Source organism: Anarhichas minor, unplaced genomic scaffold (assembly GCF_050575085.1).
Source record: "Anarhichas minor isolate MPS153535 unplaced genomic scaffold, ASM5057508v1 ptg000021l, whole genome shotgun sequence".
NCBI lineage: Eukaryota > Metazoa > Chordata > Actinopteri > Perciformes > Anarhichadidae > Anarhichas > Anarhichas minor.
Window position 1 is genome coordinate 8,636,961 of NW_027466467.1, and position 16,880 is coordinate 8,653,840.

General features: G+C 42.4%; 1 protein-coding gene across 2 annotated transcripts; it reads left to right on the forward strand.

The window, feature by feature from the left end:
* The first annotated feature begins 2,481 nt into the window (after nucleotides 1-2,481).
* ell2 (elongation factor for RNA polymerase II 2) lies at nucleotides 2,482-16,294 on the forward strand. Of its 2 annotated transcripts, none has more exons than XM_076095649.1 (12): nucleotides 2,482-2,670; nucleotides 5,723-5,770; nucleotides 6,437-6,561; nucleotides 6,678-6,841; nucleotides 9,029-9,288; nucleotides 9,687-9,811; nucleotides 10,170-10,242; nucleotides 10,333-11,017; nucleotides 12,136-12,208; nucleotides 12,629-12,800; nucleotides 13,498-13,542; nucleotides 13,659-16,294. In XM_076095649.1, exons 1-12 carry the CDS (start codon nucleotides 2,497-2,499, stop codon nucleotides 13,773-13,775), a joined length of 2,061 nt encoding a protein of 686 aa, XP_075951764.1. In that variant the 5' UTR covers nucleotides 2,482-2,496; the 3' UTR covers nucleotides 13,776-16,294. The 2 variants fall into 2 exon arrangements, with proteins under 2 accessions (XP_075951764.1, XP_075951765.1); XM_076095650.1 differs by having other exon boundaries at nucleotides 10,336-11,017.
* The last annotated feature ends 586 nt before the right edge of the window (nucleotides 16,295-16,880 follow it).

Genomic DNA, 16,880 nt, shown 5'->3' on the forward strand with positions numbered 1-16,880 from the left:
TATTCAGAACAGCTTGTAAGGTAGAAGGATACCCTCGGCATTACACAGAACTGTGAAGAGTAATGTAGGGGGGGGAACTGTAAGTGACAAAAGAGAATGTAACATTTCCTCTGTTTTCAACAAAACGTTAAACAACGAAAAACGTGCGCTCAGTAGAGTGCAGATCTCTGCAACAGCCACTGCTGTATTGTGTGACGAATGAATGCAACCCACAATTGCCTAACCACGCATAGACACCAATGGCCTGTAAGTCGTCGTAAATCATACTTCCTCCAAATTTAAAAACAAGAGACAATGAATACAGGCAATCGGCTCAAAGGCGTCGTATATGACATGTTATACAATCTTGCCAAAAACCAAATTAAACTCACCAAGCTGTCTTCTATAGAGACCAAAACCTTTTTTTGTACCAGCCTGTAAACATGTGTATGTCTGCTGTACGGTTGTTCATGTTAACATGGGGGTCTGTAGGGATGAACAAGCTTCAAGTGGATAGTTAAAGAACTGCAGTTTTTTGGCCCTTACGTGTTGGCTTTATTTCTCAGTGCGGGAGGTTGCTGCTTGCAGCTGAGCTGAGAGGTACACAGCAGAGTGTGTACTGGTAGTTCAATTAGCTGTTAGCCAAACAAACAGTACAGTCCATAAGCTGTTAGCCAAACACACCGCAAAAAGTAGAAGATGGGGGGCGTTCGGAGATGCACTCAGCTGTCAGCAGTCAATAGTATAAGACAGAAAGATGATTTGAGAAGGAGTGAGTCACCACAACCACGAGAGGTACAGCCATGAATGGGAACACAAAATATTGCGTAATTGCTGCAGCAGAATGCTAATTAAGCCGTAGACAGAAACTCACTCACTCACGGATGCACATACGCCACCCATCGCATCATTCGACAGGCGGAGACCATAATAAATGTTTCCACATTTGAAAGCTATTTGTCAGAGGTCAATCTTCATAGCAAACTGGTTACAATTAAGGACTTCCCAGTTCAGTAATCCCTGTGTTTAATGTTTAGCCTCTCACAAAGCTTGGGTTTCCATCAGGTGACACCTTCAGGGCCTCTACAAACACAAAAGCTCTAAAAACCAATGAGTCCTAGCCAACCCAAAGGCGTTATTTGCACCGCAGGCATTCTGTCAGACAAACCAGAGCACCTCTGGAATTAACCCAGGTTAGTATTTAAAATCGGCATGTATTCAAACCAAGAAGAAGAAGAAGGTTGGCAAAGTTTTCAACCCAGTGAATTTTGTTTCAAATTTTACATTCCACACATGCATACATATTTAAATGGGCTGCATATCTTTGTGGGGCAGTTTAGTTTGAGAAATATTAAGAACTAATTTGTTGATGAGTTAATGTGCAAGAAGTCTGAAATGTGTGTGTGTGTGTGTGTGTGTGTGTGTGTGTGTGTGTGTGTGTGTGTGTGTGTGTGTGTGTATATATATGTGACTCGCCAGGGGGATGGGTGGGGTGTAGAGCTATGGTAATCTGCTGGATTCACACAGGCCTTACCCCACCCTGCCCGAGGCTACTCCACACCAAAACATGCTGCCCTAATCACCGGGTCAAGGGGACTGCCACTAGAGAGATAGTGGAGGTGCAGCTCACAGGGGGACACACAATGTGCTGATGTCACATTACATCCCATATCATTAAAGGGAAGCTCATGAAAGATGATTATAGGGCGACATATAGGCAAAGCGGTGCACGAAGTAGTATGTGCAAAATGTTATAAAGTATAAAGCAAAGTAGTTCAGAATCGTATCGATTTAGATTATGCGGATATTTATTACAATGCCTGCTAAACCGTATTTGATTAAAGTTTAAAGTATAGTCTACAAAAGCTGTTGACAGATTCAGTAGGCTAGAATTAGTTATGACATGTCAGCAAAAACACAGCAGGCAGAGGCAGTTTCGCCAAGAGGTAACTACAGAGAGAGGCTCCGGGCTTACAGAAAAAAGGGAAACTAGACACTGGATTGTTTCTGTTGGCTTTAAAAGATGAAATGTGACAACAGGCTGTCTTGGTTTTGTAAATGGATAGAAAACCCCAATTTGTACGCCTACAAATAAATCATGGTACACTTCTTATGCACAATAACTTCTAAAGCAAGTGGTAAAATAAGTACCAACAACTTTTACTTTAACAAAAAAGTAGAAGTAGCAATAACACAGAGTAGAAATACTCTTGCACATGTAAAAGTATAAAGTAACCTACACTAGAAACACTCAAGTAAAGCACAAGTAACGTTGCCCTTTAAATTGTAGTCTATGCAAGTGCAGTAGGATACTTCAATAAATGTTATTAATAACTTTCCACCACAGTGTAAAGAACAAGTATACATGCTATAAGCCTACTGTAAGTTCACTGTGGTTGGAAAGTGAAAAACGAACAAGCTAGCAGCAAGTCACGACTAATCCAACACTGTCAGCCCTGTAAGGCTGTAGTCCCTCCCCGGGCCAGAGTGGTGAGCACAGGGAGCCTGGGCCGCTAAATGCTCCAGCCTCAAAGGGACGATGGTGGAGGGCTGGTAAAGATGGCGGCGCTCTCCGAGGATGGGAGGTATGGATTGAATTGTGGCCAACAGAGCACAGATAGAGTCACCGTATTACACGTCAAATTGACCGAGACGGCGCTGAGAGCCATAGAGAGCCACCAAAATTGTATGGTGAGTGAAACAGCCGTTTATTTCAGTTAAATTAGCTAGGACTCTCGGGCTGACACAGCTCGTCTCAGCTGGGAAGCCCAACTGCCACGCACAGCTAAAGCTACAAAGTTAGCTAAGCTGTTGACAGGGCGACTTTCTGCTTGTTTTTTTGACTGTATTAGTCTTGTGTCGTTATATTGACCAACTGAATAAAGCACATGAGACCTTGGCGGTGTGCACTGGCCACATTGTACGAATTGACAATTGTTATTTAATTTAGAAAACCTGTTGGTAAAGTTACACTCTTAAGTAGCCAGCGTTAGCTCGAGCTACTTTAGTATGAATCCCCTATCCTATCCTGAGCTGTGCTGTGCTGTGCTGGCTAGCAAAGTCCATATTTTTCTTTCCAAACTAACATTACTTTTACCTAATTAGGAAAGTGGTGACGGTAATGTCATTACGACGAATGCACTCGTCACCAGACAAGTTTAATTAAACTGAGTCAAATATGAAAGCTTAGATAACCAACATGGGACTTTTATTCGACGAGGTTGAAGCGTTATATGGCAGAGGGTGGTGGACAACTACGGATAAGTTGAGGCTAATTTAACTTTGACTTGATAACGAGCTAGTTAGTGGCGCACGCACCTCGATGACTGGTCAGCTCACCATATGGCTAGAAGTTTTAGCTAGTTGTAAAACGTCACATCACATCCTGGCAATGGCATTAAGCCATCTCTTAACAGCAAATTAACTTGTAAAACCAGCTACCACACTGTAGCTACAGGATGTGTACGTTTTGAGTAAGTGCTTCAAAGGCATACACAGTACAAATATTTAATTTGAGCTCGTTTGCCAGGTTTAAATCGTTTTTGCATACCCTCAGATACTTCAAGCTGCATGAGAGGAGTTGACCAGCATTTACAAACGTTATATGGTACATTTGTCATGTCATTTTGTTAAAAATACAATGTATTCATGTACTTTCTAGCTCTCAACATACTGCCTCATCAAGTGTACTGCATTTCCCCACTGAGCTTGACACCACCAGTGATTATGAGGCTTTTGGAAACTGTGAGCTAATAGCTCACTGCATACCTGTGTAGATTAAATATAACTTGTTAATCTTGAACTGTACAAATGGCATAATCTTGTTGAGGTGCTACAAAGGTAAACTAATTTGGACCTCTGCAGTCTTGGGTTGCAGAGGCCTGAAGCAAAGTTACCTGACCTCAAGTCTGCCAACAACAACGGCATTACATAACGTACTGACTGGGCCTAGGTCTCTGCTCGGGGCTGATGCACTGTATGGGGCTGTACTGTTCAGAGGTCTCTGTGGCGGCTTTTTATGGTGCGTGTCTGTATGTATGCCGCACACTACACGCACTCCAGTATATTAAACCGTTGCTCACTGTGAGCCCCATATAACGAATAGACATAAGGATCACAATTTAAAATGATTGTTAAGTTAGTTTGAGACAAACTGGGAAACCGAATCATCGGTAAGTCGAAGGAATTCTTTTGTGACGGTCCATGCTACAACCTTATTGGATGTGGTAATGTTGGTCTGTGCGCTGCATTGAACGGCAGCCTGCCATCTCTTGCTGACTGAGCAGCCAAAAACTGCCTGCTTTTTGTTTCTCTCTCTCTCTCCCTCTCAGTAATGTGTGTTGTAGCTCAACCAGTCATCGAACTATGGAAGCTGGCTATCTTTGTCTTTCTGTGGTGATGTGAAATGTGATCAGAACTGTGTGTGTGAGGACTGGTTGGTGTGTATGGACAGTGGGGGCAGGGAGTCAGTCAGTCAGTCAGTCTGGCTTGGAGTACCGTAGCTTTAACCCTGACATGGTTCTTTCAGTCTGAAAAAAAACACACATTAAATCCGAGATTATCTGCTTCTCGTGTCTAGTATGAGTTGGCGAGTATAATTCTACTTTTCAAGAATGCAGAGAAGCTGTTCATAATAAAAGGCAAATTCCTCTGAAACAAATTGATGCAACTTTTTTGGAAGTCTATGATCTAGCCAACTGGCTCCTCAGCTTTGTGAAGAACACATCCTGTGCTTTTCCATCCCGACCTACACAGCATCAGAGCAGCCACGGCATATTTGTGGCCGTAAACTCCATTTCAAGCAGCCGCCGACGCAAACCTGCAAACCTCCACAAAGCAAAGACATTTCAAAAATATTTGCTGTATTTGAGTGTTGTCTGAGTTCCACTGCTTGTGTTCAGATAAAAGTGAACATTTTTACTTTCCACCTACCTCTTAACCACTTAAAAAGAAGATGGAGGTAAAGGTGACTTGCATGGTTTCTCTGTAGAGACCGAGCCCTAATGTTTGCTGACAGTTACCCATTGTTTCTGCAGCCAGGCCACTAGTGCCAGCAATTATTGTTGCTAATTGAATTGTAATCATTTCATTTGTCTTTTTTTTTTTTTTTTTTTTTTTTTTTAACGCAAACACACCTAACATTTCCTAACTTATGCTTCTCAATGTGAGGATTTGCTGTTTTGGTTTTTCACGTGATTGTAAACTGAATTATTTAGGTTTAAGACAAAACAAGCAATTGATATCACCTGGGTTTGGAGAATTGTATTTTATTTTTTTTTTGTTTACTATTTTTGACAATTTACTGACTCCAAAATAATCCATCACTTGATAAAATGATCTGCAGTGTTGATATCAGTGATAAAAATAACCGTTTGCAGCCCTGCATCAAACATACTCTCAATTCTTATTATTGCCATAGCACAATACTGCTAACCGATTCAGTCACATGGAAATGAGAGACTGTCTGTGTGTTATGTGCATGTCCGTTATTACCTTGCTGTCGGCTGTAGTTTTAACGCTATGTCTAAGTGCAACATCTAATAGAAGCTGTATCGTCGGTGGTTTAAAGTATGCTTGGCGTGACAGCACCCCCAGGCTCTCCTGTTTTTGGAGTATCAGTCAAATGGCGGGGCATGCTCTGCAGGTTCTAGACTCTGAATGTAGCTATTTTTTGTTTCCCAATAATCCTTTACATTTCCAAAGTGTTCGTGGGGCTTAAACAGTTATTTCTCTTCACTTTCAGAATGTACCTTCTTTGCAGCCAACGATACAATTCAAGGGACTCCAAGGGGTAAGTACATCCCCCCCCCCCCTTAAGACAAGGGTCACATGAGTGATCGTATTGTGAATACCCGATGTGCAATAAATAGAACCGTAGATCTGTTTTCAGGTTGTAAGAGGGAAGTTTAATTAGGTATCCATTAATTTATTTACACAGTAATTAATCAATTCCTTTATTTACTGTTTTCGCGAGTTGTATTCGTTGAGGCGACCACACGCAAGTGTCTTTGACTCATCTACTCAACTACTGCTCAGTTTACACTTATCTATGTCACCACTATTGCACATTATTAGTATTATTAGTGGGAGTAGGAGTACTAGCAGTACTGTACACAGTATTTCATTCAGGTTTCAGGCCCTTGTGAATGACATACTGGTACACTGTTTTGCGTTGCTTGTTAGTCCGCGATGCACATGACTCCCATAAGGCCTCCCCTTAGCTGCTGAGACCTTTCATGCTGGCTCCCTTGTTCAAACATACAACCTCACAGCTCAGATGTGGACCCTGCCGCTGTACAATATGTGATGGTGGTTTGGCATATGGCAGTTTCATAGTGATATATTAACGTGTATTTGTTTTTCCCATCTCACCTCAATTAATGATCACAAATTCTCAGATGTGAATAGATACTATAACTTGTCGTTCTCCCTTCTTTTTGTGTGTGAATTCTTACAGCGCATTAAATTTCCCAGGACAGATTCCTCCTCAGACACCTTCCACAATTTTGATTTTTACCTGTCTAACGTGGGCAAGGACAACCCTCAGGGAAGCTTTGACTGCATCCAGCAGTATGAGTCGAGGTAATGGTGATCACTGACCAGCTGAATCAACTGTTACTGTCTTACTACACATTGCTAGAAGGTAATCCCTTTCTGCCTCGCACACATCCTCTCATACTGTCCCTCTTTGTCTCCAGCTCAGGGGCCTCACACCTGGCATTGTTGGGCACGGTACAGGACAAGGTCACGGTGTGTGCCACCAATGACTCCTACCAGGTGACCCGGGAACGCATGACCCAGGCCGCCGAGGACACGCGCGAACGTGGGACCAAAGTCATAAAGCCTGGGGGCCGGTACAGAGGTAAGGCCCCTCACTACAGTCTCGCCTCTGCACGGGCCACAGTCAAAACACCAGCGTAGCTTTACGTCCTATCGACACCTTTCCTCACTTTTCAAACTTGGCCCCTTTTTTGAGGGACTGAAAGCTGATGACCTGACCCTATTCAAACCCATTACTACAGCTGACTCAGCCATTTTGCCTCAGCCTTCTTCAGATTAGCAATCTGACTGATAAGGGCCAAAGGTTGCTGTCGAAGCTATTTCTGTTTTATTGACACACAGCCTGCCAAAATTCGACTAAACGTGTCAAAATACAGGCGCTGCTTGTGTTCAGCACCTATCACATGCGACCAAGCAGAACTTTGCATGTTTCCCGTACACTTGATGAGCATAACTTTCCTGCCAACAGTCCCGGGATTTCAGTCACACAAGCTGAAGAGAAAAAGTAATCTTTTGTAATCTAATTTGGCTCGTCACTCTCTCTCCAGCCTCATCCCTTTGTCTTATCCAACTCTGAGCAGGTAGGGTTACGGATCTGCAACTAAACAACCTGCTGATGTAATCTCTCGTTTCCTTCCCTGTCTTATTTTCAGCACGATGATAATATGATGAATAAAAACTGTGCATGCCAGTAAAGGAAACAACAAAGGAAGACTAGCCTCACTCAACCTCACTCAGCCTCTTATCATGTGAACATGGTCTGTTAATCAAAAGTCTACCAAACCACAGAAGCAACACTGGATGCAAAATATTTCATTTTTATGTCAACCACCACTAGGGATGCAATATTACATAACAAGTTAATAGGTTACTAAACAGATTGGAATTATAGAGCACAAATAAAAATGGACGCACTGTCAGTACTTGTCCAGATTGATGGCTCTAAAGTTTTTCTAGATACTCCATCTAACTGCTCTGTTGCCATTTATATTTATATATTTGCTTGATTGGTGGGATGAACTAATCAAACAAGTGTCTTTAAAAAAAAAAAATAATAATAATTCATATATTTTTTTTTTTTTAAAGCCATTTTTTCAGCTTGAATAGCCCAAACTAATTTGTAGGAGTTAAGCCTTTGTCAAAGAGTTTCTTGTTTAAACCAGAATCAAAGTCTCGGTCCTCACATTTTGTACATGACATAAAACCTCCTCAGGCCTGTGTTTCTGGGGCCCATGGGAACATTTGCATATAACTGGCCCAGATAGAAACTGGGAAACGAGAGGAGCAGCAGATAAAAGGGGTGGGACAGGAGCTTGAAGCAGCTGGTTTGCAGCGAGCACCCTTTTTACTGATGCAAAGGGGGGCTTCTTACTTTCACAGGCTGTTAATTTCAGGCAACAGTCTGTTACTTGTCTTTTTTTATCTTCCTCTTAACCGGTATCTTGTAATGAGAGCTACATAACTCCTGTCGTCCTGAGATCAGTGGCATTTAATGTTCTATGTGCTACTACTCTTGTTCTGTATAAGTTCTCCGTGTACAGACTGATTATTTCAGAAGGAGGAAACTTTGTTACATAAGTTTTTCACCTGTCATTAGACAACAAGCTTACACCTCCAGCATTGCTCCAAGGCTGCATCCACACTACTACTGTTACATTTTAAAACACGCTGGTTAAGAGTAGTGAGTAAGGTGTCAGCAGGCAGTCAATTTCAATATAAAACGAGCAATAAAAGGTGTTTTGAGACAGTGCGAGTAACCGCAAACACAAGAGGTCCTTGAGCATGCAGCCATAACAAGACTCCTAATATTTTGTAGTTCTGCTGCAGCAGAATGTGAGATTAGCTGTGAATTTGGGTTCGATTTGGCCGTTTCAAGATCTCAGGCTGTCAAATATTCCTGGTATGGATGAGCCATACCAGGAATATTTGATAGCCTGAGATCTTGAGATCCCTTGCTTTTTAGTGAAACAGTCCTATTTTATTGTTTTCAAGTATGCCGTGTTTGTGGCCATCTGGAACTAATGGCAGAATGGCTCTACTTTTAAGAGTTGTTGAGTGGAATCAAACTCCACACACTTCAGCTCTTATCTTTGTTATCATGATGGGTGGTGATGTTTGCAGGTGCATAAGACTGGCTTCAGTAAGTGAGATGAAGATAGTAGGCAGGAATGCTGTTGAGCAAATGTGTGACAACATAAATACGTGTGATGATGAAGTTCCCTGTGAGGAAAAAGAGGCTTTTAAAGTGGTCTTTACTTTCCGTCTCTAGGAAAGCAAGTCCATATCCGCAACCCGGCGCTATCGGGTCAGGACGTGGTCCCAGAGCGCAAGCGCTCCACACCCATCAACCCAGCCAACACTATTCGCAAGTGCCTTTCCAATAACCCCGTCTCCCAGCGGCCGTTCAGGGACCGCATCATCCACCTGCTGGCGCTCCGGCCCTACAAGAAGCTGGAACTGCTGGCCCGTTTGCAGCGGGACGGTATCAACCAGAAGGACCGCAACTCATTGGGGACCACCCTGCAACAGGTAAAGTGGTAAATTTTATGCAAAAATATGCCGTGTCAATATTTAGACTGCCACTTAAAATAGAAGTGACCCAGTTATTAGTATTTACACATCCTCCATTAGACAGGAAAATCCAGAAGTGCTAACTTTTGTATTTAAACAGCTGATATTTAGGTGTTCTTAAAGTGTCTAGTTTGACCCCAGATCTCCTTACCCGCCGTAAAAATGAGATCGAGATACACAAATCTGTCTGAGGAAATTCATTCATTCACTTTGAGGATAAAACAAGCCCCTTAATCCTTTAACGTTATTTGCATGCACAGATGTTAGGCAGCGCAGGAAATGTGAAGTTTCAGAACATGTGTACTTCTCATGCGGTCAGTTTAACTTTTGACTGTGTGTCTCTGTGTACTAAACAGGTGGCAAACCTTAACCCGAAAGACAACACGTACTCACTGAAGGACTTTGTTTATCGTGACCTTCAGCGAGACTGGCCCGGCTACTCTGAAGATGACAAGTCACAGGTCGACCGGATCCTGGCTCGGTACATAAATAGCCTGTTGACCATTTTATTTTCCTTCTGAGCGTACTCTGTTGAACAAACAAAGCGTTTGCGTTGTTTGGAGTTCATAAAGGCTCAAGGTGGCTGTTAATGTGTGACGGTCCAAATATATAACTGTAATGTTAGTTACTGTGGATCCTACTATTTGTTTCACTGACACCTTTCAATCCTTCAGATTATGTTAAAGGAATAGTTCAGCATTAAGTCAATAGCGCATGTAGCACACATGTAGGTTTTATTTTACAGTAAGAAATCATTTACCTTTACATTTTATATCGTGTATTGTTTACATCAATACACCGTGCTCCCCTCTGACGGCACTATTTCCTTTCTTTAACAGCAAACTAGGTCTTCCTACTGAGGCCCTCTCCTCAAGCAGTTCTCCCAAAGACACTGTCCCCACATCCCCCCAGGTATCTGAGCAAATACACACTATCAACACACACACACACCCCCACAGTGAAGTGTGCAGTTTTTCAGATAAATCCTGTGTTCTCTTCCAGAAGCGCCAGGCAGACTTTGACTTTATTGATCCTTTAGCACCCAAAAAAGCCCGCATCTCCCACCTCAGCAACCGTGGGCCAGCCACCTCCTCCTCCGACCGCCCCGAGGACGAGGGCAGCCCCAGCTCTAAACGCCCGTCTCTACCCGCCAACGTCAACTCTGGCCCTCCCACCCATCTCCCAGTCCCGTCCCACCCACCAGCACCCTCCCACCAGCAGCCCAGCCCAGCCTCAAACTCCAACTCACCCAGCACCCCGGAGGGCTGCGGCACCCAGGACCTGCCGATGGATCAGAGCTCCTCCTGCAGAGACCCTTCACCCAGCCCGTTCTCCTCCGATAGAACCCTGCAGGACCACTATCGGCACCCCGTCCCCGTCCCCAGACCCACCGCCTCCCTTAGCCCTCCCCCTCCCCCTCCTCCTCCTCGCACCTCCCTCACAGTTACCTCCACTGTCATCACCAGCCCTCCCTTGTCCAGCAGTACCAACAAGAAGTTCAAAAAGAAAACCAAGAAGCACAAAGATAAGGATCGAGAGAGGGAGAAAGGGAAACGGACTGAAAAAAGTAGCATAAGTCCTCCCAGTGTAGCAGAGCCGGCCGAAGACACTCGCAGAGCCAAAAAGAAGCGCAGTGCAGAAGAAGAGAACCGAGAAGTTATCAACAAAAACCCTCACAAAGATCAAGGTGTGTTCCTGTCTTCATGAAGTTATTAACTATCAGCATCACTTAAATGACCGTACGTTACAATTACTGTCGAACGTTTTCCGGCTTGCATATCACATTTATTACAGGGTTTACTTTGTCAATTAGGTAATCAGTGTGTGTTCATTTAGTGTAGGGGACATCTCTTTCAGGTGTAATAATCATAGTTTAATTTGATCTATATTAACATATTAATGAGCTTGAGTAGATGTGGTTGAAAAGGGGTTGTCTAGGGGTTGCACTCAGACCACATTTTCTGTATTTTTTTCTATATAGTCGATACGGGTTTTTTGTTCCGGTGCTCTGAAATCTGCCCGCATGTGTGTGTTTGGACTCACTAGTCCGAGCAGCATTGGTATGTCTTGTGACTAACATGCCTTCTCTGTCCAAGTTTCCAGCCAAATTATCTTTCAGACTTTGGATTGTTGCTCACCATGTTACAGATGTTTATCTCCGTTTATGTCCGTTCCATCCCAGCCAACCACATTGTTAGATGTTTGATTACACTGATGCACTGGATGTTGTCTGAACACACTGAGGCGTTGATCTGTGCATTCTATCCTTTACCCTAAATTAATTATAAATAAACATAAAAATCTATTTACAACATATTTAATTATTTTATACTTTGGCCTAAATGATAACAGACGCAAAGGCGTCTACTACGGAACGAGCTGCAGCGATGGGTTGCAGTTATATTATAAACACAACTATTAGAATATCTATCAGACAAAACGTATTGAATATGACACTTCTGCTATATTCACCCTTAACAGCCTATCAAGAATTTATGCAGTTCTATTTTTAATATCCTTCTATCCATCCCACCAGTAAAGAGACATCTAGGTTAAATAATTGTTAAAATGATGTTCTTTATTGCTGAATAGCAGCAAAACAAGTAGCCCTTCATTAAGGCCATGAACTCTCTCACACACGTCCCAGAAATGATGTATTAATAAGCTCTTTGTTTTGCTTATGAAAGTAATTGGTTGTCCGACAAATGACAATTTGGTAGGACGAGAGCATATCGACCAACCAAGCAGTCAGCCCTCATTGTCAATGCAGTATTTACATTCTTGCACTTTCCTCTCCCTCCTCAGGCCCTTCAGATAAAGAGAAACCAGTCCAATCCACTGAATTCTCCCCCACAGCGGAGACGCCCGACTATGTAGTGTGAGTAACCTCGATATGCTGTGACGTTCCCATTGTCCCACAGCGTGACCCTCTTCACCTTTCAGGTCTCTCCTTTCACAATTTGAAACATTCGACTAAAGGGGACATTGAGAAGAGACCCACGCTTGAGAATGAGAACAGAGGAAATGCAGCGAAAACCCAAATGTTTCATTTGTGCACTCTGGTATTGTCCAACAGCTGTTTTCTCACTTCCCGTGTAACTGGTAACGAGTGCAGAGATGCATTGCACAAATAGAGAAGCTCAAAGGTTGTTAAACAAGATTCTCACCTTTCTTTAAAGATCACAACCTTTAGCACGGTGTTTGTTAAAACAAAGAAAAATTCTGAAATGATTATTTTTATGTGTTGCACGACTTTCAAAAGAATCATTCAGTTAAATCTCCTTTCCTGCGTTTACAGGAAGTACATGCCTATGATGTCCATGGACCAGCGGCAAAGTTACAAGGACGACTTTAATGCAGAGTACGATGAATACCGCCAGCTGCACGCCCGCGTGGAGAACATCACCCGCCGCTTCACCGAGCTGGATGCCAAGTGCCGGAAGCTGACACCCGGCACCAAAGAATACCAGGTCAGCATGAATACACTGTACTAATGCTGGTGGTGCTATTATCCACATGCCAGCGTGCACTAAAAAATTACGTTATCGCGGTCTTATCTACAGTCGATGGGCTTATCTCTGGGTTACACTCGTTGTCTTTTTGATTCTTGACAGTTAATTTTGTTTGTACGCCCTCTGATATTTGGGGATTAATGCAGCGCATAGAGTATAAACGCCTCCGTACGTACTCGGGATGCACTACGCAGCCAACCGCTAATACAAACAAAGCTATAATCCTGATGGAGCGGTGAATTTATCATTTTAGAAGCCCATCAATACCATCACTTTCATGAGCTCTCAAAAAAGGTAGCTGGTTAAAATCGTTCTATTAGATGCAGATTGTGAGTGTGAATGGACCAGAATCATAGAAGGATTCGATAAAGTATCAATGAGTCTCCATAGTAGTGTTCCTATTATTTTGTCCATTCCTGGTATATAGCCGATAAGACAAAAAAAAAAAAAAACAATTAATCTGCAACCACAAGGCAGCACATTCGTTGAGTGTTCGATGTCATCAGAGCCGCCAAGTTATCACAAAGATGTCACTATCGGCTGAAAACATTTCAACACTTTTTCCTGTTACAAAAATACTGAATGCATTTTCAGATTTTTAATATTTATCAGTGATGTGGATCTACATTAAAAGTCATAATTTATATTTTTACAGAAGGTGCAAGACGAAGTCCTGAAAGAGTACAAAAAGATGAAACAAGTGAGTAGTTCTACTGACTTCTGTCTCATGATGATGCTTGTTGTTTATTATTAACTATGTTTGTGCCGTGGTTCCTGTCAGGTGATATTATGTGCATGTTTTTGTTTTTTTTACAGCACAGCCCCAACTACCACGAGGAGAAACAGCGCTGCGAGTACCTGCACAACAAGTTGGCCCACATCAAGCGGCTAATAGCTGATTTTGACCAGCGCAGAGCCCAGGCCTGGTGCTGAGAGCGCAGCACATCTTCACTAATCAGTATTGAGAACGGAGTGTCAAACCAGGAGGGTGTGTCCAACTGGCTGTTATTTATTAACACCCCTTCAGTTACTGCCTCCACAACAGCCCCCCACCTCGTTTCCCTTTTCTTTTTTTTCCCATCATGCTTTTTCATTCCTTGCTGCTCTTCCTCTTTTGATTCCACTTGCTTCATTGTTGCCTGCAATCTTGAAAAATCTCACTTTGACTTTTACCCCCCATCTTTTGCTTTCTTTAAGTTTCTTCTAAATGGGCTCCTTTGGAACGCCACTGGTGGAAGATGCAGCCTGCATGTGTGAAGGGGTTTGTGAGAAAAACGTCAACTCTTCTAATCTTTGAAGGACTTTATCTTCAGGCAAAAAAAAGAACAAAAAAAGTATTTTTGAGCATCAGAGAAAATATTACCTTGTATTTAAGTAAAAAAAGAAAGAGGGAGATCTATTTATTTTGGGACTCGCAGTGCAAAGAAGAGTCCGCAGATGATATATTGTTTAACTTTTGTTGAAAACAATGCAAAAAAAAATACCGCGGGCCTTATGTGTTTTGACTTTGTGAAGCCATTTTGCACGCAAGATCCATTATGTCATCTCATTTGGCAAAGGTGTCTCACCTGCCTCATTTCCTCTCTTCTCCTAAAAAACTGTACTGGATCACCTTGCTTCAACACAGTACTGTTGTTGAGTTTGAGGCTGAAGGGGAAGGAAATGAGACGGGCAGGAGAAATCAATTGAGCCGATTTTGAGAAGCAACAGTATGTGTGCATGAATTGTAAATTTAGTTGTATTGGCCACATGGGTTGGTGAGGGTGGGGTAACTCAAAGGAGTATGACCCCCTGTCAGTAGGGGGCAGGATTCCTGGCACCACCAGTGTTTAGTGTTCATGGTGCATTATGGGTGCCTTAAGGTGTTTACACCCAGAAACGTCAAGTTGGGCCGACCCTTAGGGTCCACAGGCTACACAAAGGAACTATAACTGCCTGGAAACAGGATTTGTGTGCGTGTGCATGTCTGAGAGCTGAATGAAGGAAGGGATGTAAAGTCTGAAAGGAGTGTTACAAATAGTTTGAGAGTGTGTGTGTGTATGTATTTGTACGGTTGTGCATTATGTGGAATGACAGGTGTACGAAAAAGAAAAACAGAAATGTGGAGAAAAAGTGAGAAACATGAAAAACAAAAAAAACAGCTGCTATAGTGTTTGACCAGCCAGAGCACTCAGGATCAACCTGGCTGGAGTAACAGTACCTGATCTTAATTGAAGAGGTATAAAAGATCCTTATCTTTCAGAATGGTTCATCTCTAGACCTCCTGATGAAGGACTGCGCCCTCCTCTTCAGCTTTATCCAGCGGCAAACAGTTTCTGTTAGAAAGAAGCAAACGTGTCATCCACCAGAGGACAAATCTGTATCACCATTTAAAATGTATTTGATTCTCAGTTTGAGTTCTGCAGAGCAGTGAAAGATTATTATTTCTTTTTTTTCAACATTTGAGATGGATTTAGTTCAATGGATGGATGAATGGCTTCTACGAAAAGTCTTTATTTCAACAAGGGAAAATTGTTTACAAACCTGTGTTAGAATGTTTGCCAAAAATTAAATATTTTTCTGGTACTGAATCCATGGAGTAACATTTCTGATTGGGGCTTAATTTTAGGAGACCTTAATACTGGAATATGTGTATCATTACATGTTTGGATGTGAGGAAGAACTGAGTCACTGTGACCCCCACAAAGATCAACGGAAAAGTGTTGACTCAGCAGTCTGGTCTGCTTTATATGTTCAGATCGTGTGGACATGTAGGAGTCTGTGTCCCGTGTTGAAAACTCCCCAGAAACAGATTTAAGTAAATGTGGGTCTATTCTATTTCACACATATTTTGGTTGTGGCGCTCCGTCAAACAGCAGACGGATTCAATGTAACAAAGTTCCAGACCTGGCTTAACTTGTCTCTCAACTTATTTTGGACAGAACAGCAGCACTTGTATCTCTGATGTGTCACAACTGCAAGTAAAGAAATGTCCACCAGAGTTCAGGCTCTACTTGAGAGTTACACATTGGCTGAGGGCTACAGGGTCAGTGTTTTGGTTTATTTTTTTCCCCCTCTTGCAAAGGTCGTCTCCCAGAATTAGCAGTCAACACTGGCAGCTCCAGCTAAATGAATGATGGAGGCTAGGGCTGTACATGCAGCCTTAAAGTGTTCGCCATCAAGTGTGTCCTCTTCTCAGCCTTCCAAACACTTCTGTCTTTGTCAACGGCAATTTTACTTAAATTGGGTCTGATGAACATGATTTGTTTGAATCATTGTGGTGGGAGGAAGGAGGGAAGAGGTTTGATCGAGAGTCTTAATGAGGAAGCGACGAAGTTGAAAAACGCCCCGGCAGCGTTTAGGTATGAGGAAACCACCTAAAAATCAAGTGAATTTTGGGTGAAATCTGATCCTGCCTAGCTGAAAATGTACAAGACATTTCAATAAAAATCAATTTCGTTTTACCTGGAAAATGTCTTTTGTTGTATGGTCTTTGTGGTTACATTTTCATCATTTTAAATAGTTATGTAAAAACCAAAGATACTTAGAATAGATCAGAAGCACCGCCTGCTATTGATCTATGACATAGTTATGATTTATCCAAATCAGGAAGTGCCAGTTAATTTAGTGTCCCCCAAGTATGTATTCATGTATTCAGTGTTGAAAGATATAAAACTGTCACACACTGATAATTAACACTGACATTGCATTTAGAAATGGAATTACATAAATATTTAGCTCCACCAGTAGCCTATAAACCTTTGGGCCAACTACTGTGTGCTGCAGAACATTACTCTGGTTCATTATCACTCACATTTTACAGTTATTAACCGTTGTGACTGGTAAAACGTACATTAGTTAGGTAGTCGCTTGGTTCACCTGCAGTACTGTTCTCCAAAATACAAACAAGCAGGTTTAGTTGAGCCACATCTGAACACAGAAATAAAGAGATCGGCCCATCGTCCTGATCGTTAGTGGTAGTAAGTAGTGTATCACTTTATAACTTAAGTCATTATCCAATTATAAATTATCTCTGAAAATCCATAGCTTGTGCACGCG